Consider the following 20930-nt stretch of genomic DNA (forward strand, 5'->3'; position numbering starts at 1 on the left):
CTGGCAATTGGCAACTAGCAGCAGAAAGCCAATAAAAATAGAATGCAAGATAACTAGAGAATAAGTACCACCCAGTTTCTAATGTTGATACTGTGTAAGATTGCACTGAAGTCATTTAAAATTGGTTCTTAAGGAACTGTTTAAAAGTCCCTTGAGAGATTAAGTTGTTGCACTTTACAAACAGTGGAAAAGAAAAAAAAAATATTTGGAAAGCTACACACACGCACATAAAGGAAAAGTATTAGGCATATCCACTTAAGGTCATTATTTATGACCTTCAAAAAGTTTTATAAAGAAAAATTTAAGTGCCAAATAGTGAAAGAAAATTAAAAAAAAATCTCTAACGATGCAAGTCTGAGTGCATTTATCAGGCCTAAGGATCTATTTCAAGTTGGGGGCAAGGCATGATGAATGCACATTCTAGAAGAAAAACATGGTGGAACCCCAAAAGTGTTCTTTGGAGAGTATGTAGAAGGAAGGTGTATTCAACCCAGGTTCTCCTGAAGGAAACACCAAATAATGTGGACTTCTAGAGCTCTGTCTGCATCAGTTGAAATTTGTTTCCGAGTGGCCAATAAATAATTAGGACTCACTTCTTGGCAAACTGGTTTTTCATACATTCAAACAGAGAAATCTGTACCACATATGCAGAGCTGCTAGTCTGCAACAGCATGAATAAAAATCCCAGACTCAGAATAAAGCACATTAGTAAGGATATTTTGATCTTCTCCTGCCTTCCTGGATTCTTAGAAAAATATCTGAAGCTGTTCAATATCTGTAAAGTGGGGGATATGTTTAGATTTCACACTGCTTTTGGAAGAAAGGAGATTCTACTTTTCTTAAGGAAGCAGAGTCGTCCTTGAGCAGGGAACCTGAGCTCAGAATCTAAGCATGGCAAACTGGAACTCATGGCAAGTTTAGATCCAGAAATATGGGCCAGGAGGATGGGAGAGGGAAACGAAAAAGTCTGACTGTCTACTGCATAGTTTGGATTAAAAACAAAACAAAACAAACAGGCCTTGTCAGTTGAAATGGCTTGTCTGTTTGCAGAATAAAATGTCTGAAAAGCTATAGCGCTAGAGAAGATCCTTCTCTCAGAATGGGGCTTGAGGGGAACTTCGAGGGGCTTCACTGAACCCCAGGGCTGAACTGTGCTAAAAGGGTCATTTATTCATGAATGCTTTCAGGGATTTATGACTTTGCCCAGAAAAATAGCCCTTTTGGTTACTTTCTCTCTAAAAGCAACTCTGGAATTATCAGTAGGCTACTGGCAATCTCTGGAAGTGAAATATCATGAAAGGAGCGCAGATCATGGTGTCAACAAATTCAAAGTAATGCCCATCAAGCATGCTGCCAGGTAATCAACTGCCCTTGCTAAGTCCACACCCATCCCTCACCCTCCAAATGGCCTATATCATTGGTCACACTAGGTGCTTCACTATCTGGAACTTTACAGAAATAGTCCTTGTCATCTGACTTAGAAACTCCTTTTCCTGGCTTGGCTTCACTCTTCTTCTTCCTCTTCTCCTTCCCCTTCTCCCTCCTCCATGGTTTCGACAATGAGCTCTGCTGTGCAGGTGGCCTCCCCCAAGCTGTTGACAGCTTTGCAGGTATACTTGGCATCATCATCTCCGCAGACCTCGCTGATAGTTAAGGAGCAATTCCCCTCTTCGTCGTAGTCGATTTGGAAGTGGCGGGACTCCCGGATGGACTGCTCGTCCTTGAACCAGACGACCTCAGGGTCTGGGTAACCTGCAGCACAGGAGGGAAGGTGAGGGGCAGAAACTGTGACTCCAAATTTCTAACCTGTATAGGCTGCCCACATTTTTGAAGGGGAGGAATGAAAGACAAATGTGTTTGCTCTTTTGATATTTGATACCAAGTAATTTAGATACTAATAAGTATAATTTCAAATAAGGTATTTTACATTTCACTCCACACCCACTCCAGGTAGGACTTGTACCACTGGTATCTTCTAAAACATACAAATACTACTGAGGAAATGCATGCCCATTCCTCCTGTATGCCTAGAGCAGAATAAACACATTTAAAAATAATTACTTTTAATAATTTTCATAAAAGTAAATATATTCAAATAATGTTTTCTTGATTAAAAATAGACCCTGAAAAAAAAATAGACCCTGCCAGGGCCAGAAAGATAGCACAGTGGTAGAGCATTTGCTTTGCAAGTGGCTGACCCAGGAAGGACTCTGATTCAAATCCTGGCCTCCCAAATGGTCCCGGAGCCTGCCAGGAGTAATATCTGAGTGCAGAGCCATGAGTAACCCCTAAATGCTGCTGCTGGGTGTGACTCAAAAACAAACAAAACAAAACAAAACAAAACAAAAATAGACCCTGCTAATACTTTGGCTGTCATATCCACAACCACAGCTCTGCAGAGACATGAAAACAACAACAATTTCAGCTACCCTGATATTTGGGTTGAAAACTTTGGGATCTTCTTGGAACGTGATCAGCCTCCTCCACCATCTTGTACTTCCGGAAGCCCAGCCAGCCACAACCATATCTCACAGCTGCTGCCAAGGAAGCTCACTGATCCAGATCTACAGATCCTAGAATTCCTGGACACCTCCAAATTCCTCAGTACTGACACTCCAGTAAGAATACACTAAATTAGATGAGAATATAGCATAGACACCACCTAAGCTCAGTAAACAAAACAATAATGCAGAATGCTCAACAAGCAGCACACAGCTCAGACCAGACAATGACTTAATGACCTCATTGTGAGATATAGGAATTTTTACAATTTTCTTTTACAAAGTATTTTCCAATAATTCCATTTGGCTGCAACGAGCAATATGAAATAAATTATTTTGTGCCTGCCACTGAGGCAGGCTTAGGGGTGAGTGGGAAACTGGAAACAATGGTGGTGGAAATGATGCTGGAACACAATGACAGAAAACTGTTTTATGGAAGTGTGTATACCAGGGTGTTGAATATAGTAATAAAATTGAGGTAAAAAAAAATAAACCCATAGGATTGAAGAGATAAGCACCACCAGGGTGGACTCCTGAGCACTGAGTCAGGGCTACCTACCTGAGTACCACTAGACGTGGCTCAAAACCACCTCCTTCCCATCCTCCACTTCCTCCCCCAAATGGACAAAGATCTTCAGGAATTGAACATGTTCTGAAACTGGAATGTAGTGATTGATCCCATAATGTTAGGTAACTAGAGGCCTTTGAAATAATTCCATTTGTATCTTAATTCTATTTGTCTTGTTTTTCCATTGCCTTTCACCTGGTTTTTCCCCTCCCCCTGGTGGGAGGAGCTTTGTTTGGATCTCAATAAATGGGAAGCAGGAAAGATTAGGAACTGAGCTGCCATTTAGTCTTGTGGTTCTACATGGCGGAGTGACTAGCTTGTGGGCGAACAGCTTGGAGTGTGAGTTTTCTTGCCTGCTATAACCTCCATATCTGTGTGGATTACTTATTTTGAGGAATTACTACTCAACTAACTAACTTGTCCTATCCTCCCCAGATAGGAAGTGTGGGATTCCCCTTTTCTCATAGGGGAATATGGAACGTTCAACTTGAACTGCTACACCATAACTCTTAAATTTACTAAAAATAATAGAATGAAGTAATTTAAATGGCTGAATTCGATAGCACTTAAATGATAACTCATTATAGAGAAGAGATATCTAAAACAGTTCAAGAAACTAGAAATTTTTTGTTTTGTTTTGGGGCCACATGTGGTGTGCTCAGGGCTTTCTCCTGGCTCTGTGCTCAGGGATCACTCCTGGCAGTCTGCTCTTGAGTCAGCTTTGTGCAAGGCGAGGGCCCTACCTACTCTACTATTGTTCCAGCCCCAAGAATCTAGAACTTTTGCTGAGGAAAAGAAAGATTATATATATGCCTTAGCTGGATCCAAAGTCTAGCTTAGTGTTAATAGCTGGAAATTAGTTATATCAATTAACTTCATTTCATTCATTAGTTATGCTTCTTCTAAGTTCTACACTAAAAACACATGAACCGTTTTTTATAAAATTCAGATGAAATATACTTTTAAAATATAAAATAATTCCAAATGATTTACACTTTAAAAGTTTTTACAAATACAACACAGGCTTACTTTAATAGGTGAAACACAATTGCTCTCTTGACCAAAGTAAAATTATTAGTAGGAATTTAGGAATGTTGGATGTGCATTTCAAGTGGAATCAATTTTTTTTGTGTGTGTGGTTTTTGGGTCTCACCCAGCAGTGCTCAGGGGTTACTCCTGGCTCCATGCTCAGAAATTGCTCTTGGCAAGCACAGGGGACCATATGGGACTCCGGAATTCGAACCATGACCTTCTGCATGAAAGGCAAACGCTTTACCTCCATGCTATCTCTCCGGCCCCGGAATCAATGGTTTTATCACACAGCATTCATATGCTTTCATTCCACCTCAGTATTTGAGCTAGACAAGTGCCAAGGAAATAATCCCCCAAATGAAAACAAATATAAAGATGAATCAGTTACAATATTTGTTTGGGGTGAAGTTCCCAAATCTAAGAGTTTACTCTTGTCTCTACACTCTAGGGTCACTCCTGGTGGTGCTCAGGGGACTATATGGGCTGCCAGTGATTGAACCCTAGTCAGTTGAATACAAAGAAGCACCTTACCCATTGTACTATCTCTGGTCCATTATAGTAATTTAAAAAATAACAGGAATAGAATAGGGTTAGATAGTTCAATGAGTTGAATTAAGCTTTGTGTGCAGAAGGCCCAAGCTTGAACCCTGGCTTTGCACTATCCCCTGAGCACTGCCAATAGCAACCCCCAAGAACTTACTGACAGCTTCCTGGAGTACCCATAAAAATTATGACAAGAAGAAAAAACCTTCAGAAGATGTAGGCAATGGTTAGAGTTGCTAGGGCAGTGATGTGACTCTGGAACTTACACCCTCACACTGGTCAAGGCAGCATATCCACTACTAAAAACTTGAAAAGAAAGCAAAGAAAGTCTATGTGAGGGGAGCTGCTCACAGACTTTCTGGCAATAATCATAATTTAGAAGACTTGTGAACTCTGGGCCACTTAAGTCCAAGGCACTATTCTAGTCACATACCCCCAGGCTGCTGAGGAGGTGGGACCAATGATTACTGAACTGTGGCAGACTACGGGAAGCTGTTTCAGGAACCTACGCAGGCAGCAAGAATTCAGCCTCTGTTCTACAGCCTGTACACTCGCAAGAGGCATAATCATGGCTGAGGCCTGGTGCCTCTTTTCTTCCTAGAATAGCACTATTTGTGGACACGTTCTTGTGGTGAAATGAACACAGCGTGTGGCTTTTTCTCAGGAATGGGCTAAGGTCTCCAGACCCTCTGAACTCACAATGGTCCCATCCCTTTGGCCAGGCCACAACCACATTCCTATTCACAGGCCAGTGCTCTGTCTTTGGCTCCTGATCCCAGCTTCCCTTTGAGTGAAGTCAAACTGCCAGAGCCTCTTCCTACACTTTCTACTCCCACTCTCTTTCCTGTGCCAGGACAGTTTTTCCCTTCTCACTGAGGGGATGCTGCCAAGTTAGGGCTAAGGCACCACCTTCCAGCTATAGGTTCAAAGGAGCTGACAGTGCTGATGGCAGTTCTCTGCCAGCTTCTAGGGGACTATTCACCTGCTTCCTCAGAGCCTGCAACAATCGATGAAGCACATTCTCAAACCAAGTAGCTTCACAGTGGTCATTGTGAATTTAGGTGTGGTGTGTGCCCCCTCTGTTAGCCAGGAGAATTCCTGAAGGGAATGCATCTTCAAAAGCTGGAGTGGGTACACTTGGCCTTAAGAATTACCTTTCCCTCTTTCTGTAAATGTAGCTTCTCACACTATCAGGCAGCAAGAATACTTGCAGGTTTCTCAAAAAGGAGACCATGCCTAGGACACACAGCAGGGACACCCCACCTGCCATGGCTCCAGATCAGTGCAATCCTTTTGGAGTTTAAGGAAAAGAGCTCCAACTGACCTTCAATCTTGCAGTCGAATCTAGCAGCACTTCCCTCCACCACCTCTAAATCACGAATGGTCTTGGAGAAATAGGGTTTTGCATGGGGCTTTTCCTCGGCGACAGCCTCCAGGAAAGCTTGGGAGACATCTTCTAGAAGACAGGAAAGAGTCTGTGGTTCATATTTAATTCCTGATCCTTTCTCTGTCCCTCATTTGAGGAACAAGTCCAACAAAAAAGGCTGGTTTGGTAACTAGAATGTTGCTAGCAGTGAACAAATCATGCAACTTTGAGGACGGGATTGTCTGCACACCTTTCTCCTGGGGACAGGCAGGCCTGCTGCTAAGCAGCCCAGGTAGAAGAGTGAACTGTGCCCAAACTGAGGAAAGGTTTGGACTTTCCCCCCTTCCCCTATGCTGACTCGTTGCAAAAGGAAATAATTTTCTAAAAGCATTTTTGGCTGCATTTCATGCTGTTTCAGGATTCCGTTGAGTCCCTTACAAGGATGGCACCGCAGAACTGCTCTTTGTGCTCCCCAGACTCTCCTCCCACAGGACACCTTCACTTACAGCTCAGCAGCAAAGAACTGCCTCCAGGAGGCCTCTCATACCTCCTGTTTTTTGTGCATCCTTTCTCAGCAAAACAGTTTTTGGTATCTGTCCAGGGAAACTTGCAGGGATTCCTGTAATTTCTTTTGAACCCCCTTGGCTCTTTCTAGGGTCTCTGGAGACAAGGCCCAGGTGCAGAGCAGCCCAGCTAGTGACCTCACCAAGTTCACTGCCTTTGTAGAAAGAGGGATCTAGACTCTCAGCTTTCATGGCCACAAGCATAGGAAGAGGAAGGGGAAAAGTGATTTTGGCTATAGGTGGCTCCTTAAGAAGAGGAGGTCCCAACTTGGCATTGATCTAAAGCTGGGAAAGGCTGAGGTCTCACTGAGACTAGGGCAGCATCCACATCTCCAAGAAGGATGTATGGGGGGGCAGGCAGGGGAAAGTAACTCGGTGAACTGGTCTTTAGGGAGGCCTGCATCTATTTCAGACTAAAGCACATGCAAGCAGCCTTGTTCCAGATCCTGATAAATGTTGACAGAATTGGACTTGATGAATTCATGTTTGTCTAGGGGAAAGTTCCCATAAACCCTAGTTAAGAAACAGAAGTATATTTTTAAAAGGACGCTTCTGTGCCTATTATTTTTTAAATGTGTCTCCTATCATCCAAGTTATCAATGTTATAAGAAATCCTTACCTAAGGTTTTGCTAATTCTCATGTTAAATGCGGAGAAGAGCAAAGCAGAATCATGACATGTATTAGACAAGTAATAACATTTTCTGTGAAACTGTCAGGTTAAATGATTCAATAATAATTGACCCAGGGCCAGAAAGATACTATAGCAGTAGGTCATTTGCCTTGCACGTGGCCGGTCAGGTTCCAATATCGGCATCCCATATGGTCCCCTGAACACTACTAAGAACAATTCCTAAATGCAGCATTGCTGGACATGGTCCCCCACCAAAAAACGAAAAAAAAAAAAAACATCAAAAAAGAATCAATGACCCAGACTTAGGAATTATAGTCCAGGCAGCCCCTCGAAAACCATTCTGAATTTTCTCCCCAGATGCTGTATTATCAAAGTGAAATAAAAAAAAAATCTCCCAGAACTCAAAAAGGTCTTTCTTTCTCCCCAGTCCAACCCATCCTTTCTTCCCCGAGTGCCATTACCTTCTGATTCTAGTTTTTCTGCGTTGAGTGGGCTGGTCGGTGATGACCCTGTTGAGGATTTCCTGCCACTGAGCCCTGAGATCATTGCCATAGAGGACAGTCTTCCGATGGCTCTCACAGCATTGCCTGTTTTCTGGAAAAGATACCGGGTGGGGACTCAGGCGGCGACCCTGGGCTGGGCTGACAGAAGTGCTGGGAAGAAGGTGCAGGAAGCCAGCAAGAGAGCTGTCTTCTGGAGAAAGAACTTTCAAGTGTCCAGGGTCTGTCTGCCAGAGAAGTGAGCCCAACCTTGCTCTGCTCACACTATCAGCGGGTCAGAGGATGTTCAGAGAATGGAATGGGGCTCTGGAACCAATGTGTGCATTAATGTGACTAAACAAGGTCAACATGAGACAAAAACCCTTTTCATACTGTGCTTCAACATCCATAAAAGGGATAGTTTATATAAAGCAACGCAGGCTGAGACAGCTCCAAAGACTTATTGCTGAGGGCTGAGCAGGGCTGGTTCTCATAAAACAATACCAGTGATAGGATTTTAATTGGTTGAGATGACAGTTACTACAGCTCCCACAGGCCTTGTGGGTGGGTGGAGGGAGGATTCTTTGACCTAGGGCAAGCCATTTAACCCCTGGTCTACTTCAGCTCTCTGTATAAGGAAGGGGTTGGACAGGATAATTCATTTAACTCTGTAAATGATTCAGATACTTAGAGATTTCCAGCAACATGCTGGCTTCAGAACAAGCCTGTGAGTGCACAGAGAAGTTACAGCAAGCTACTCTTCCATGCTGTACACCCGTAAGGGGAAAACCAGCTCTGGCCCAGCGTGAGAGTTCAATGCACTGAGCTCTTTTCAGGAAGGGTTCGATCTCTGGCAATGAATGGTCCCACAGGCATTGCGGAGGGTAGGCCTGAGGATAGTCAGGCATGTTCAGATCTCCTTCTCCATCTTTCTATCTCCCCCCTAAAAGGTTAAGGTAGAGACATCCACCTTTCAGACATGATGCATCAGAATTTGTGATGGTGATGGAAAATTTTCTTTGCAGATCAAGTATAGAATTTAGGTCAAGACATTCCCAAGAAAGTTCTATTGTATCTATGCTTCTCATTATTATTATTTTTTGGTTTTTGGGTCACACCTGGTGGTGCTCAGAGGTTACTCCTGGCTCTGCACTCAGAAATCGCTCCTGGCAGGCACAAGGGACCATATGGGATGTCTGGATTCGAACCACCATCCTACCTGAATCGGCTGCATGCAAGGCAAACTCCCTACCACTGTACTATTGCTCCAGCCCTGCTTCTCACTTTTAAATGAGTTTATTACCCTGAATGCTAAGGTCATTGGGATGACTCTACCTGCACATCCAAAGCATATTTTCAGATCTCCAGATGCTATGCATATAGGAAAATGCAGATGTTCCCCTCACTCCCATCTGGCTGCTCAGCTGACCAAGCGAGAGAACGGAGTCTGCCTGTGCAGATAACTAGCTTCCACCCACTGAGAGCCACACAGTGCCGGCAATTTAGTAGCATTTAGTAAAACCTCACAAATTTGGATTCTGTGGCTAGTCACCAAAATGCTTCAGTAAAAAGAAGGATTGTTATTATGATATTATTTGTTTTGGGGACCACACCTGGCTATACTCAGGGCTTAATCCTGGCTCTTTGCTCAGGAATTATATGTGGTCCAGGAAATTAAAATCAGGTCCTTTTCATGAAAGGCAAGTGCTTTGCCTTTCTATCTTTCTTATCCCTATTTTCTCTTTCCTATTTTACTAGCTTTCATGTCCAATTTTTTTCTTGTTTTCATTTGTTTGTTTTTGTTTTTGTTGGTGGAAGGATCACACCAAACAGTGCTCAGGGCTTACTTCTGGTTCTGCACTCAAGGATTATTACTGGTGGGGCTCATGGGACTATATAAAGTATCAGGAATCAAACCCAGGTCAACAGCATCCAAGGCAAGCATCCTACTCATTGTATGATTGCTCTACTCCAAAATAAAGCTTATTGTTAGGGGCCAAAGTGATAGCACAGTGGTAGGGCATTTGCCTTGCACACAGCTGACCCAGAATGGACCTAGGTTCGATCCCCGCATCCTATGTGGTCCCCTTCACGAGGACCGATTTCTGAGCACATAGACAGGAATAACCCCTGAGCATCACTGGGTGTGGCCCAAAAACAAACAAACAAAAGAAAGCTATTGTTAAAGAACCTCAGGGTGTTGGGCTGGAAAGATAATATAGAGGTTAAAATCTTGCCTCTTAGGTAGCAGACCCTGGTTTGTTTACCAGCACTGTGCAGTCCCTAGAATATCGCCCAGAGTGATGTTGCTTCTCCTCAATACAGCCCACACCCCCCAAAGAATTTCAGGATATTAAAAATCATACAGAAAAGTATGTAGTGTGTGGTATAGGATGTGTGATTTCTGTGGTGTGGTGCATGTCTAATATGTAAAGTATATATATTGATTGTGTGTCTAGCATGTGTATTAGGATGGTCTGTGATACAGTTCATGTGTGTACAATGTATGTGATAGTATGCATAGGGCCTGTGTACTGTGTGAATAGTATAGTTCATGTGTGCTATAGTTGAAGTATGTGTGGTGAATGTGTAATGTGGTACATGATATAGTGGGTGTTTATAGTGGGCATTTATATGTTTATGCATGGCATGTATATAGTGGGTGTATACAGTATGTAGGTGTAGATGAAGTACAGTGTGGGTGTATGATATGACGTATATGGTGTACTGGGGTGTGTGTGTGTGAGTGAGAGAGAGAGGAGAGAGAAGAGAGAGAGATATCTAACAGGGTCATTGCTGCTGCAATGCCTGCTTCTCCCTGAACTCTGGACAGATGTGCAATTCTGCCTCTGCCTCTGGCTCTCTTACGAATATTCCCATGTGGTACATTTCATAGTGCCTATGGGTATGCTGGGCCACTGTGAGCACAGCCATGGGGTGTCAGGGGGTGAGAGTTGCTGGCTGTGTGCTGAGAGAAGGCGCATGTGGGCTGAGACTGGCACTGTCACCAGCTCTCCCAGGAGAGGCAGTCACTAGTGACATTGGAGATCTATTTGTTGTGTTTGCTGGAGTGTGGAGAGACCCAGCTCTTCCCTTGGGAGCAGGCCCTGACCTCAGGGTCTCGTCTACGTGGTACCAGTCATGCAGCACTCAGAGCTTACTGCTCCCTCATCAGCCCAACCCTGGGCTGCTGCCTTTTCCTTGCTCCATTCCTTGTACAGCCGTGCCCTAGGCTAGGACTCTCCAAACTCAGAGGGTCTATCCACAGCCAGCTCCAGGCTAGTTCTCTAAGTTTGGCTGTTAGCAGTTTTGTGCATATGCTGCCTTTTCTGAGGTCTCATGTCCTTGGACAGAAGATCTGGCCCTGCCTGTTGCCAAATCTACATATGCTTGACGTGTGTGTATGTGTGTGCAGCAGAAACTGTCCTGGAGCGCGTGGGCTCCCTGATTCTAGATACCTGGGTGATGGCAGAGCAGGCCTGTTCTCACTTGTGTGGTGTGGTAAAATGACCTCTTCTACGCAACAAATGATTAAGGAATGAGATAAGTTAAGGTAGCACATTCAGAAATATTTGGAAAATCTCCATGCAGGCAGATTATTTCAGATGGAGCAATATAGCATATAAGTTCTAAACAAGAAGTGCTAGAAATGCTCCATAAGTAAAATCTTAAAAATAGAACCTGTTTGGGGCCGGAGAGATGGCATGGAGGTAAGGCGTTTACCTTTCATGCAGAAGGTCATCGGTTCGAATCCCGGCGTCCCATATGGTCCCCCGTGCCTGCCAGGAGCAGTTTCTGAGCACAGAGCCAGGAAAAAACCCTGAGCACTGCCGGGTGTGACCCAAAAAAAACCAAAACAAAACAAAACAAAAAAAATAGAACCTGTTTGGGAGTTGAATGGGTTCAGGGAATTTGGTGCATAAGGAGGCCCCAGCATAATTCCTGCCACTGCATGGTCCCCTAAGTATGGCTAGGAACACTCTCAAAGCACAGAGCCTCTGAGCAGACTGGGTATGCTCCCCATATAAACAGAAAACAAGGGCAGAATGATAATACAGAGGTAGGGCATTTGCCTTACATGCGGCTGACCTGGGACAGACCAGGGTTCAATACCCTGCATCCCATATGGTCCTCCAAGCCTGCCAGAATGATTTCTGAGCACAGAGCCAGAAGTAACCCTAGTGCTGCAGGGTTTGGCCCCCCCAAAAAAATAAACAAAAATAAACAACAAACAACAACAAAAGACAATTTACATCAGAACTCCTTTTTTGGTAACCTGAATTCTCAAAAACTTGAACACTAGAGATGGGATGTTGGCTCAGAGAGCTGGAGAAGAAATTTTGCATGTGGGACTCCCTAGAATTCAATTTTGGGCACCTTACAGTGCCCAAGAACCTTTGAGGAGTGATCCCAGAGTACAGGCAAGGAGTATTGCTCCAAAGTTGTTTTTTTTTAATGAGAGAAAAGTGATTTTTAAAAACAAAATGAGAAATAAAACTGAAAGTTCTCCAGGTTTCATGTCTTTGAGTTGAAAATGTCTTGCTACTTTGCTGTGGAAATGTCTGGAACATTAGGGCAGCGAAGTTTCAATTCTGTACATTCCATCTGGTTTGCATGAAGCCTGCATCTTATGTGAAGGCAAGTGTAGGGGTGGATTCCTATGCTGCAGGTGGACAGTCTGTGCATGCTTGGGGGTCAGTGGAGAATCTGTAGACACTGCAGTTTGCCACAGAGTAAGGGGTTCCCAGGATGTGGGCCTTTCAGAAAACTGAGACAGTCTTTGGCAAACGAGGGCAAGTTGGTGACTCTAGAGTCAACCTGTGTCAAAAACCCCACTTAGACAACAGGGCCAAAACTGCAACTTCCCTGAGATGTGCCTGTCCTCCTAATATGTGGTCTACATTGCTGGAGTCTTGGTGCTTTCTAGAAATAAAGCAGGCTGCCCACGGACCTCCAATTTCTGGTCCTTTACTTTCAGTTTTGTATACAGTTCTTTTATTCAGCTCCACAGACCACCTACACACTACTACTCACTACCGTGTCTTTAAATTTTTTTTCAGAGAAAAACCCAAACAAGCCCAGAGAAATAGTACAGTGGGTATGGTGCTTGCCTTGCAAATGCATGACCCTGATCCAATCTCTGGCACTGCATTTGGTTCCTTGAGTTCTGCCAAGAATGACCCGAGTGCAGAGGCAGCAAAGCCTTGAGCACAGCTGGGTATACCATTTCCCCACTCTAATTCCACCTATATTTAAATACACAAAGTTCCTTCTCTGAATTCTGCTTTTCCTTTCCTCCCTCCCCCATCCCACTTCCAAAAATCCCTATGGCCAAAATCATTGTAAACAAGAAAAATATTTAGTGATTAAAATTCAGCACAAATTGTGGTTGTCCAACCCATCAGCCTGGAAAATCCTATTTCCTTCCTCTGCAATTTCCTTCTCCCTCCTCTACCCATCCCCCGGCTCTGGCTTTGCTACAGATGTGGCCCAGCACCCAGGTTGCCCTTTACCCCACAATGTCAGCAAAAGCAGGGCGGCAGTTGCTCTTTCCGCACCCATCTACTCTGGAAATGTTGATATTTCATGGAGATTTTGAAAGAGTATCTGCCACACTGATGACATTGCACCCTGGCATCAGAGTCAATGGCACAGACATTCCAACAACTCACTGGCAGTGAGGAAGGTTGAGAGCAACACTAAATAGAAAATAGGGGCAAGTACGGGGATACTAGGAAGCAGGCAGTGCCAGCATGAAGGTTCTGCAGTGAGGTGGGTTCCACCCCCAACTCCAAAATATCCCATTCATTATTTTTTATTTGTTAGTTTTTAGGCTGTACCCAGCAGTGCTCTGCACTCAGAAATTGCTCCTGGTGGTGCTCAAGAGATTACATGGAAATCTAAGAATCAAACTTGGGTAGGCCAAATGCAAGGTAAGTATCCTACTAGCTATGTTATCAACTTTGCTCCCTCTCTTCACCTCTAGGTGACACTGGGGAACATGGTCCAAGCACCCTGTGCTCCAACTTCCATGTATCCAGTCATGCCAAAAGGGGGAATTTGTTCTTTTTTTACATAAGCATGTTTGCAGGCCAAATGCACTCTAGGTCCCCTGGCTGCTCACTGACTTCTACTCTTCCCTTCCCCACATCCCTTCTCTCCAACTGCACTCTTTTCTCTTTCTCCAAGGTTCAGCTCAAGTTCACGAACCAGTGCCACCCTTTTATCCTGAGAAGCTTTCCTCACCACCACATCCAGTGCTGCTGGCCCCACTCTCCTGCCTATTCACATATATGGGTATGGAGAGCTATAGTGAGAGTTTATGTTGTGGTCTATGCTATGTCCTTTTATGTCTATCTGTCTCGGTTCCTCATTACACTATACATTCCTCAAATATAGACTGTGCACTCTCCATAGCCCAGGAATGCTCTTATACCAATAGTCAGAATGAAGGGAGTAAATGAAAGGAGATGGTGACAATTTTGCTGTGGTTTGTTACAATCATTTCACCCATCTGCTATAAACAGGGGTAGTTTTCCATAATAATTAAAACTGTATGCGTGGGTCAGCCCTAACCCTAACAAATAAATAACTGCATATACTAACATATATATATATATAATAACTGCCCTAACAAATAAATAACTGCATATACATGACTCCAATTCAATCTCTGGAACCAGAGATGGTCCTCTGAGCACCATTAGGAGTGATCCCTAACCACAGAGCCAGAAATAAACCCTAAATTCTAACAGGAGCAGTCCTCAAATACAAAAACCAACCAACAAAACCTCATGTACTTTGAAGTCAGACTTTGGTTGGAATTCTGGTTTTTCTGTTTACCAGCTGAGTGATCCTGGGTGACTTTAAGTTCTTTCCTTGCTTCGTTTGTCTGAAAATTGGGGACAATAACTGTACCTGCTTCCTGGAAGAAGAGGAGCATGCACAAGAAAATGCATCACATAATCTTGGTCCCAGCCAGACCACTACAAGAAGCAGCAGCCAGGGACACTCTACAGACACTCCACTGCCAGACACAGTGCTAAAGGCTAGATGGACAAACCTCTGTCTACTACAGTGCTAAAGGCTATATGGACACTACACACTCACTGTGAGGCGGTCATTTTGGTGCCACTATCCCTTTTTCCTCATAGCAAAGGGATATCACTTGGCCCGGGACACAGAGGAAGTAAGGTCAGACAGGTTGTTGGGAGGGGGCGTTGGTAACAAGGTTTCTCTCTCCCCTCAAGAATATTGAAGCTAGCCCCCTTCCACACAGAATAGCACATGCTCTAAGACTGATGCAGAATTCTAAAGGAACTGCTAAGTAGCTTAACCCCAGAAAGAAACTAACTGGCAGCTTGGCCCCACACTACTTCAGAAACAAATGGAAATTATTCAGGCATGAGATAGGGCAAATTAGGAACAAAGGGACTCGGAACAAGCCAATACCAGGATCCATATTCCTGGGAGCTGAGATGTCCTCCATTACCTGCCATTTCCTTCTTGCCATGTACTTCTTCATACGGTCCTTGGAGAGCTTCTTAGCTTCCATGTTCTTGGTGTCTTTCATCAGCCATGGGTGCTGAAGGCACTGGGTACAGTTTAGGCGGTTTCTGGTGGAGGCACATGTGAGAGGCTTTCTGAGTAGGTGGGACTTTGGGGGCTGAGTCAGGGGAGAAACAGGAAGCCACCCTCCATTGGTCACTCACTAGACCCACACAGTAAGGAGTCACCACCTGAAAAGAAGTGAATGTCTACCACCTGCCTGCCCCTGGGTGCTGGGGGGCTGACCCAGCTCTGGAAATGGCTGGCAACCTGAGGAGCTCACTTCAATGCCCGAATCAAATCCTATCTCCATCAGGTAAAGAGAAGAGACACTCATAAGGCCAGAGTCCCATAGGTATGTGCCAGGTTCTTCTTGCCATGACTCAGAGGTCTATCCCCAAGCCCCATGTCAAGGATGACAAACCTGAGAACTGATCCCATTTCATCTTTCTGAGAGTGCTAAAAAGCAACAGATTTGGGGTTCTCACCTTAACTGTAACAGGGCTATCAAAGCCCTGAGAACCAAATACCTATAGAAAAGTAAACAACAAGAACCAAGGAGATGAAATGTGCTCTCTAGAGAAAGGTTGTATGTAGGACTCTAAATTTCTTATTGTTTTTAAGTCTTCTACCGTTTATTAATGGAAGAGTTTTAAATGTGAACACAGGTGGAGATTTCTGTTGCTAAACGTGATGGCAATCTAGAGTAAGAAAAGAGAGCTCTTCTCCTTACTCTCCTTTTCTCCTTCCTTCCTTTCTTCCTTCCTTTCTTCCTGCCTTCCTTCTTTACTTCCTTCCTCCTTCCTTCCTTCTCTCCTTCCTTCCTCCTTCCTTCCTTCCTTCCTTCCTTCCTTCCTTCCTTCCTTCCTTCCTTCCTTCCTTCCTTTTCTTTTCTTTCTTTCTTCTTCTTCTTCTTCTTCTTTTTTTTTTTTTTTTTGTTTTTTGGGTCACACCCTGCAATGCTCAGGGGTTACTCCTGGTTCTACGCTCAGAAATCGCTCCTGGCAGGCTCGGGGGACCATATGGGGTGCCGGGATTTGAACCACCATCCTTCAGCATCTAAGGCAAATGCCCTACCACTTCACTATCTCGCCGGCCTTTCTTCTTTTCTTTTTTATTTTTTTTTTATTTTTGAGGGAATGTTCATTCCTAGTACTCAAGAATTACTCCTGGCAGCACTTTGAGGAGACTGAACCTGGGATCTGCTTGTCTGATTAGTGCAAGACAAGAGCACTATCTCTCTGGCCCCAAACACGTGCCATTTCCAAGTTTATTTCCAGTTAGATGAGAAGGGTATGGATAAAATTCCTCATTTACCAACATTTTAGGAAGTGAAGTCAGGCTGACAAGTATATCCTTGTACCAGAAGTTTTAGGAAAGACAATTTCACTTCTCTGAGGCAACTGGCTGGGGGAGGGAGTGGCAGGGGGTACTCCTCACATCTAAGGGAATCTAGAACCTACACAATATAGTCCTGTCCTCTTTCTGATCTAAAGACCAGTGGCAGCAAAATGAACACAGACCTTCTCATCAAGACAGAGGGAAAGGCTTGAAATGAGGTTGGAGAAATAATACAGGGATTAAGGCATTTGCCTTGCTCACTGTTATTCCTGGTTCGATCCCAAATCCTACATAGGATTCCCCTGCACCACTGCTGAGCTAAGACTAGTCCCTGAATATGGTGGAATGCATCCCAAAACCTCTCCAAAAGAAAAAGCTTAAAGGACTAAGGGTAAGTTCTAAGAGAGAATCACGTCAATCTTTTGGCAGCTTGGCTATCTCAGGAACAGGATGTCTCCAGAGGGCTCTGGGGACTGGTGGGTGGCAGAACCTGGGCGGCAAAGACAGCTGGTGAAATGCAGAGCTGCCTGTCTGTCCTTCCCCTTCCCCTTCTCTGGCACCAGAACTATTTCAACACCACCTTCTTCAGACAAGTCTGTAACTGCTCCTCTAACTGCTGGGAATTGCCACATAGGCTGTGGTCAAAGTGGCCCTGGGATTAGGCTCTGCTGCCTGGCCTCACATGTGCAGAGTGGGGGAAGAGGTTGGTAGCCAGCTGCTCTCAGCCCAAACCCACCTCTCATCCCCCAGCCAGCCAAGCAGACATGACCCTCTCCTCTTGCTCTAATGTAGCTGGTTCTGCATGAAACCAGGCGAATTCTCACAAGTGAGCACTATGTAGCCCACTAAGGCTCCTGCATCTTCACTTCCTCCATGCCAGTCCCCTCTTCCATCCAAGCTCCCTTCTTTCTCTGGAACACTTACCAAGTCCCGCAGGTATGTGTCTACATGCCTTCAAGCAAAGGCCTCCCACTGATCATGACTGTTCTGCAGATCCACCCACTGACCATTTGGGCAGCTCCAGAAAGCCCCGGAAGTTGGAGGAGGGGACCCTAACAGCATGCACTGTGAAGGTACAGAGATGGAGCAGGGAGAGGACTGATCCATGGTTGGGGATTTCAGTTTCATTGTTCAGTGGAAGAAGGTAGAAACTGGGCAGTAACTGAGCAGGCAGTTACTGCCTAATTTAGATATGGAACAATTACTCAACCAAGGGTTAAGGAAGGTAGAATACATGCCTTCCAGGTTGCATCCCTAAAATTGCAACAACAACTTAAACTTGCCCCCAAGGTCCACTGGGGAGTGATTCCCATGCCCCCAAATTCTACCAAACCAGTATAGACTGGGGATAAGATCAAAAGCACTTCTCCTGAAGCCCCAGAAGAGACCTGGGGAGGCTTTGAAAGCTATGCCATACCCAGAGAATAAAAGGGGTGTCTCTTATTTATTCTTGTGCAGCCTACCTCCCTGTGGGCCTTGGTTAAGGGTTGCTCTAGAGCAACATTCAATGGGATGCTTCAAAGGGGAATGATATGTCTGGCCCACAAAACCCTTCTCCATACCCCTTCTCAAGGCCCACCCTGCTTTTGTCGGGACCAGCCATCACCATGACAGGCCAAGGAAATCCCTCTGAATTCCTGCCACTTCCAAACCCCAGTGTAGCGATTGGCATGACAAAAGACTAAGATTCCAATTCATTACTTCATATCTTTCTTGAGCAAATTGCTGATGAAGTCCTTGGCATCATCGGAGATTTCATCAAACGCCTCATCGTCGAAATCCCAGGTGGCTGAAGTCACATTGGCTAAGGTTTCATTGTCGTTGTCACCCATAAAGGGGGAAAGGCCACTGACCCTGAGTAAGTAAGGAAATGAGAGGTGGGTTGAGTGGGGGCAGAGCGAATGGGCCCTTGGGGAGAGTTCAAAGCAGGGAAGTTGAGAGGCCTCACAGCCCCAGCCCTCTTGTACCCACCTCCCTTCCCACCCAGTAAGAAGAGAGGGGATGGATCCCCAGAGATGAGCCCATTTCTTGGAACCAGGCTTCTTCTCAGGTGCTTACTCTAAGTAGGCAGATGTCACCTGCTTCTTGATGACACCTGCCTGTGAAACACAGTGGAAGGAATTCACTTAAGCTTAGGACTCACAGGGCACAGACCCCCCAAAGCCTGGCCATATATTACTGGCCCATAGACCCTTCTCCAAGAGCCCTGGCAGGAAAAGCCATTTCCTCTCTCAGTCCATCATGGACATTCATTGCTGCCCTTGCTTTCATCTCATCTTCATGCTCAACAATACCCATAGAAGGGCACACCTAGGTGGAGATCAAAAACGATATATGAATGAGGGTTAACTGTGAACAAGCAGGGTGGACAGTCAGTGGCATGGAGTCTGGTGTGCCTGCAGATCTGCACCATCCTAAAGGGTGCCACGGAAATGAGAGCACACAGACTGCTCATTTATGGGGTGGTCTGGGACATTCTTGTAATTTTATGTCATGGCTTTCTACTGTAAAGTGGAGAACAGTTATAGAGAGGTGACCACTTTCGTTCTCATCCTTCTCCTTCCTCTCAACCACCATGATAAAGATTATGGCAGCTAACAGACCAATCATTTAACACCCAGCTCTCCTGTGGGGAGCATGTTGTGCTGGGAAACAAATCTGGATCAGCCACATGTCAGGTAAATGCCTTATCCCTATCTTGGTCCTGGATACTTAAAAAAAAATTCCTTGTTTTGTTTGATTTGGTTTGGGGGCCACACCTGGAGTTGCTCAGGGATTATTCCTGACTCTGTACTCAGGGGCCACTTGTGGTAGTACTCGAGGGACCATAAGTGATACCCAGGACCAAATAGAGTCAGTCATATGCATGCAAAGCAAGCACATTAACCCCTTTGTTAGCTCTTTGGTACCAGATAAAGACACACATTTTGAAGCTGGGGGAGGGAGGTTTGGGACACAACTGGTAGTGCTCTGAGTTTGGTCCTGCTGTGCTTAAGGGACCATATGGGAAGCTGGGGATCAAGTCTGGATCAGCCACATGCAAGGTAATAGCCCCCTACCCACTTTGCTATCGCTCTGGCCCTATGATGAAGGCATGCTTAATACAACCTTGTAATGAGGGCAATGCATTCCCCAGTTTAATAGACAAGAAAACTGAGTCACAGACTAGGATTTAAGAACTTTCCCAGATTTCACAGCCAATAAGACTTGTCTGGCTCCAAAAGCTGCATTCCTGCCACAGCAGTGTGTGAGCATTTCAGTAAAGATGCAGCGTAGACGGCATAGAAGGGGGGTGGTTCTTTTTATGACTGAAACACAACTACAAACATGTTTATAATCATGGTACTTAAATATATTATTTAAAAGAAAAAAGATGCAGCATAGGCCACCAGCGTGAGGCTGGCCCATTTTAAGCAGCTGGTCCAAGACTAGAGTGACTATATGCCTTCTGCATCTGGGATCTTAGAAATGATTCATCTGCCAGTAGCTTAAGTAAAACTAAATTTGTCTGTCTGTTTTTGAGGGGGGATGCTTGGCAGAGGGATAGCTCAGTTCAGTGGTCAGGGGGATTGTACTCAGGGTATGCACATGGTGTTGGGAATCAAACCTGGACCTCCAGCAGGCAAAGAATGGCTCAGCACATTGAGCTATAGCTCCATGTCAAGGCAAATAAAATGAGAAATGGCCGAAGAGAGCAGAACAAGCAGAACAGATTTGACTGAGTGTCCTCGCCTCTGGTCTAAGTTTGCCTTCAGCCCTGACTCTCTCACTCTTGCTGTGAGATGGATTTGGGGTGCTCATGTCTTCACCCTCCCACGTTAATGCTTCAGTGAGTGTTCCCTTGAACACTTACGTATTCACCATTTCCAACATGAATAAGGACTCTTCTGGAGCTATTCTGACATTTACGAAAAAAATAAAGCAACAAAAACTAAGTGTTTTGTTTTGTTTTGCTTTTGAATCACACTCAAAAAACGTTTGGGTGGTGCTCAGGGTGCTCAGAAATCTGGCTGGACTCGGGGATACAATATAGGCTGCCAGGGAATGAACCCGATGACTGTTTGCAAGACAAGCACCCTATTTGCTGTACTATCTCCAGCCCACATTATTACTATGTAGGGGTGCTTGGTAACCCTCTTGCTCAGAGGTTTCTCCTGGCTATGTGCTCAAAGGTCACTACTGGTGGTGCTTGAGCAACCAGTTAGCACTGGGGATAAAACCAGGATCATTAAAAAAAAAAAAAAAACGGGGCCCGGAGAGATAGCACAGCGGTGTTTGCCTTGCAAGCAGCCGATCCAGGACCAAAGGTGGTTGGTTCAAATCCCAGTGTCCCATATGGTCCCCCGTGCCTGCCAGG

General features: G+C 44.9%; 1 protein-coding gene across 1 annotated transcript in view; it reads right to left on the reverse strand.

Moving 5' to 3' along the window:
- Nucleotides 1-967: 967 nt before the first annotated feature.
- The window catches only part of MYLK (myosin light chain kinase), a 244404-nt gene continuing 224441 nt past the window's right edge, over nt 968-20930 (reverse strand). Inside the window, exons 27-31 of the mRNA XM_049785945.1 lie at nt 18275-18427; nt 15177-15300; nt 7667-7799; nt 5969-6100; nt 968-1752 (exon numbers count right to left, since the gene is read on the reverse strand). Coding sequence (XP_049641902.1) covers nt 1505-1752; nt 5969-6100; nt 7667-7799; nt 15177-15300; nt 18275-18427 — 790 coding nt within the window. The 3' untranslated portion in view covers nt 968-1504. The remainder of the gene's footprint in view (nt 1753-5968; nt 6101-7666; nt 7800-15176; nt 15301-18274; nt 18428-20930) is intronic.

The sequence above is a fragment of the Suncus etruscus genome, chromosome 13, assembly GCF_024139225.1.
Source record: "Suncus etruscus isolate mSunEtr1 chromosome 13, mSunEtr1.pri.cur, whole genome shotgun sequence".
In the NCBI taxonomy this organism is placed as follows: domain Eukaryota; kingdom Metazoa; phylum Chordata; class Mammalia; order Eulipotyphla; family Soricidae; genus Suncus; species Suncus etruscus.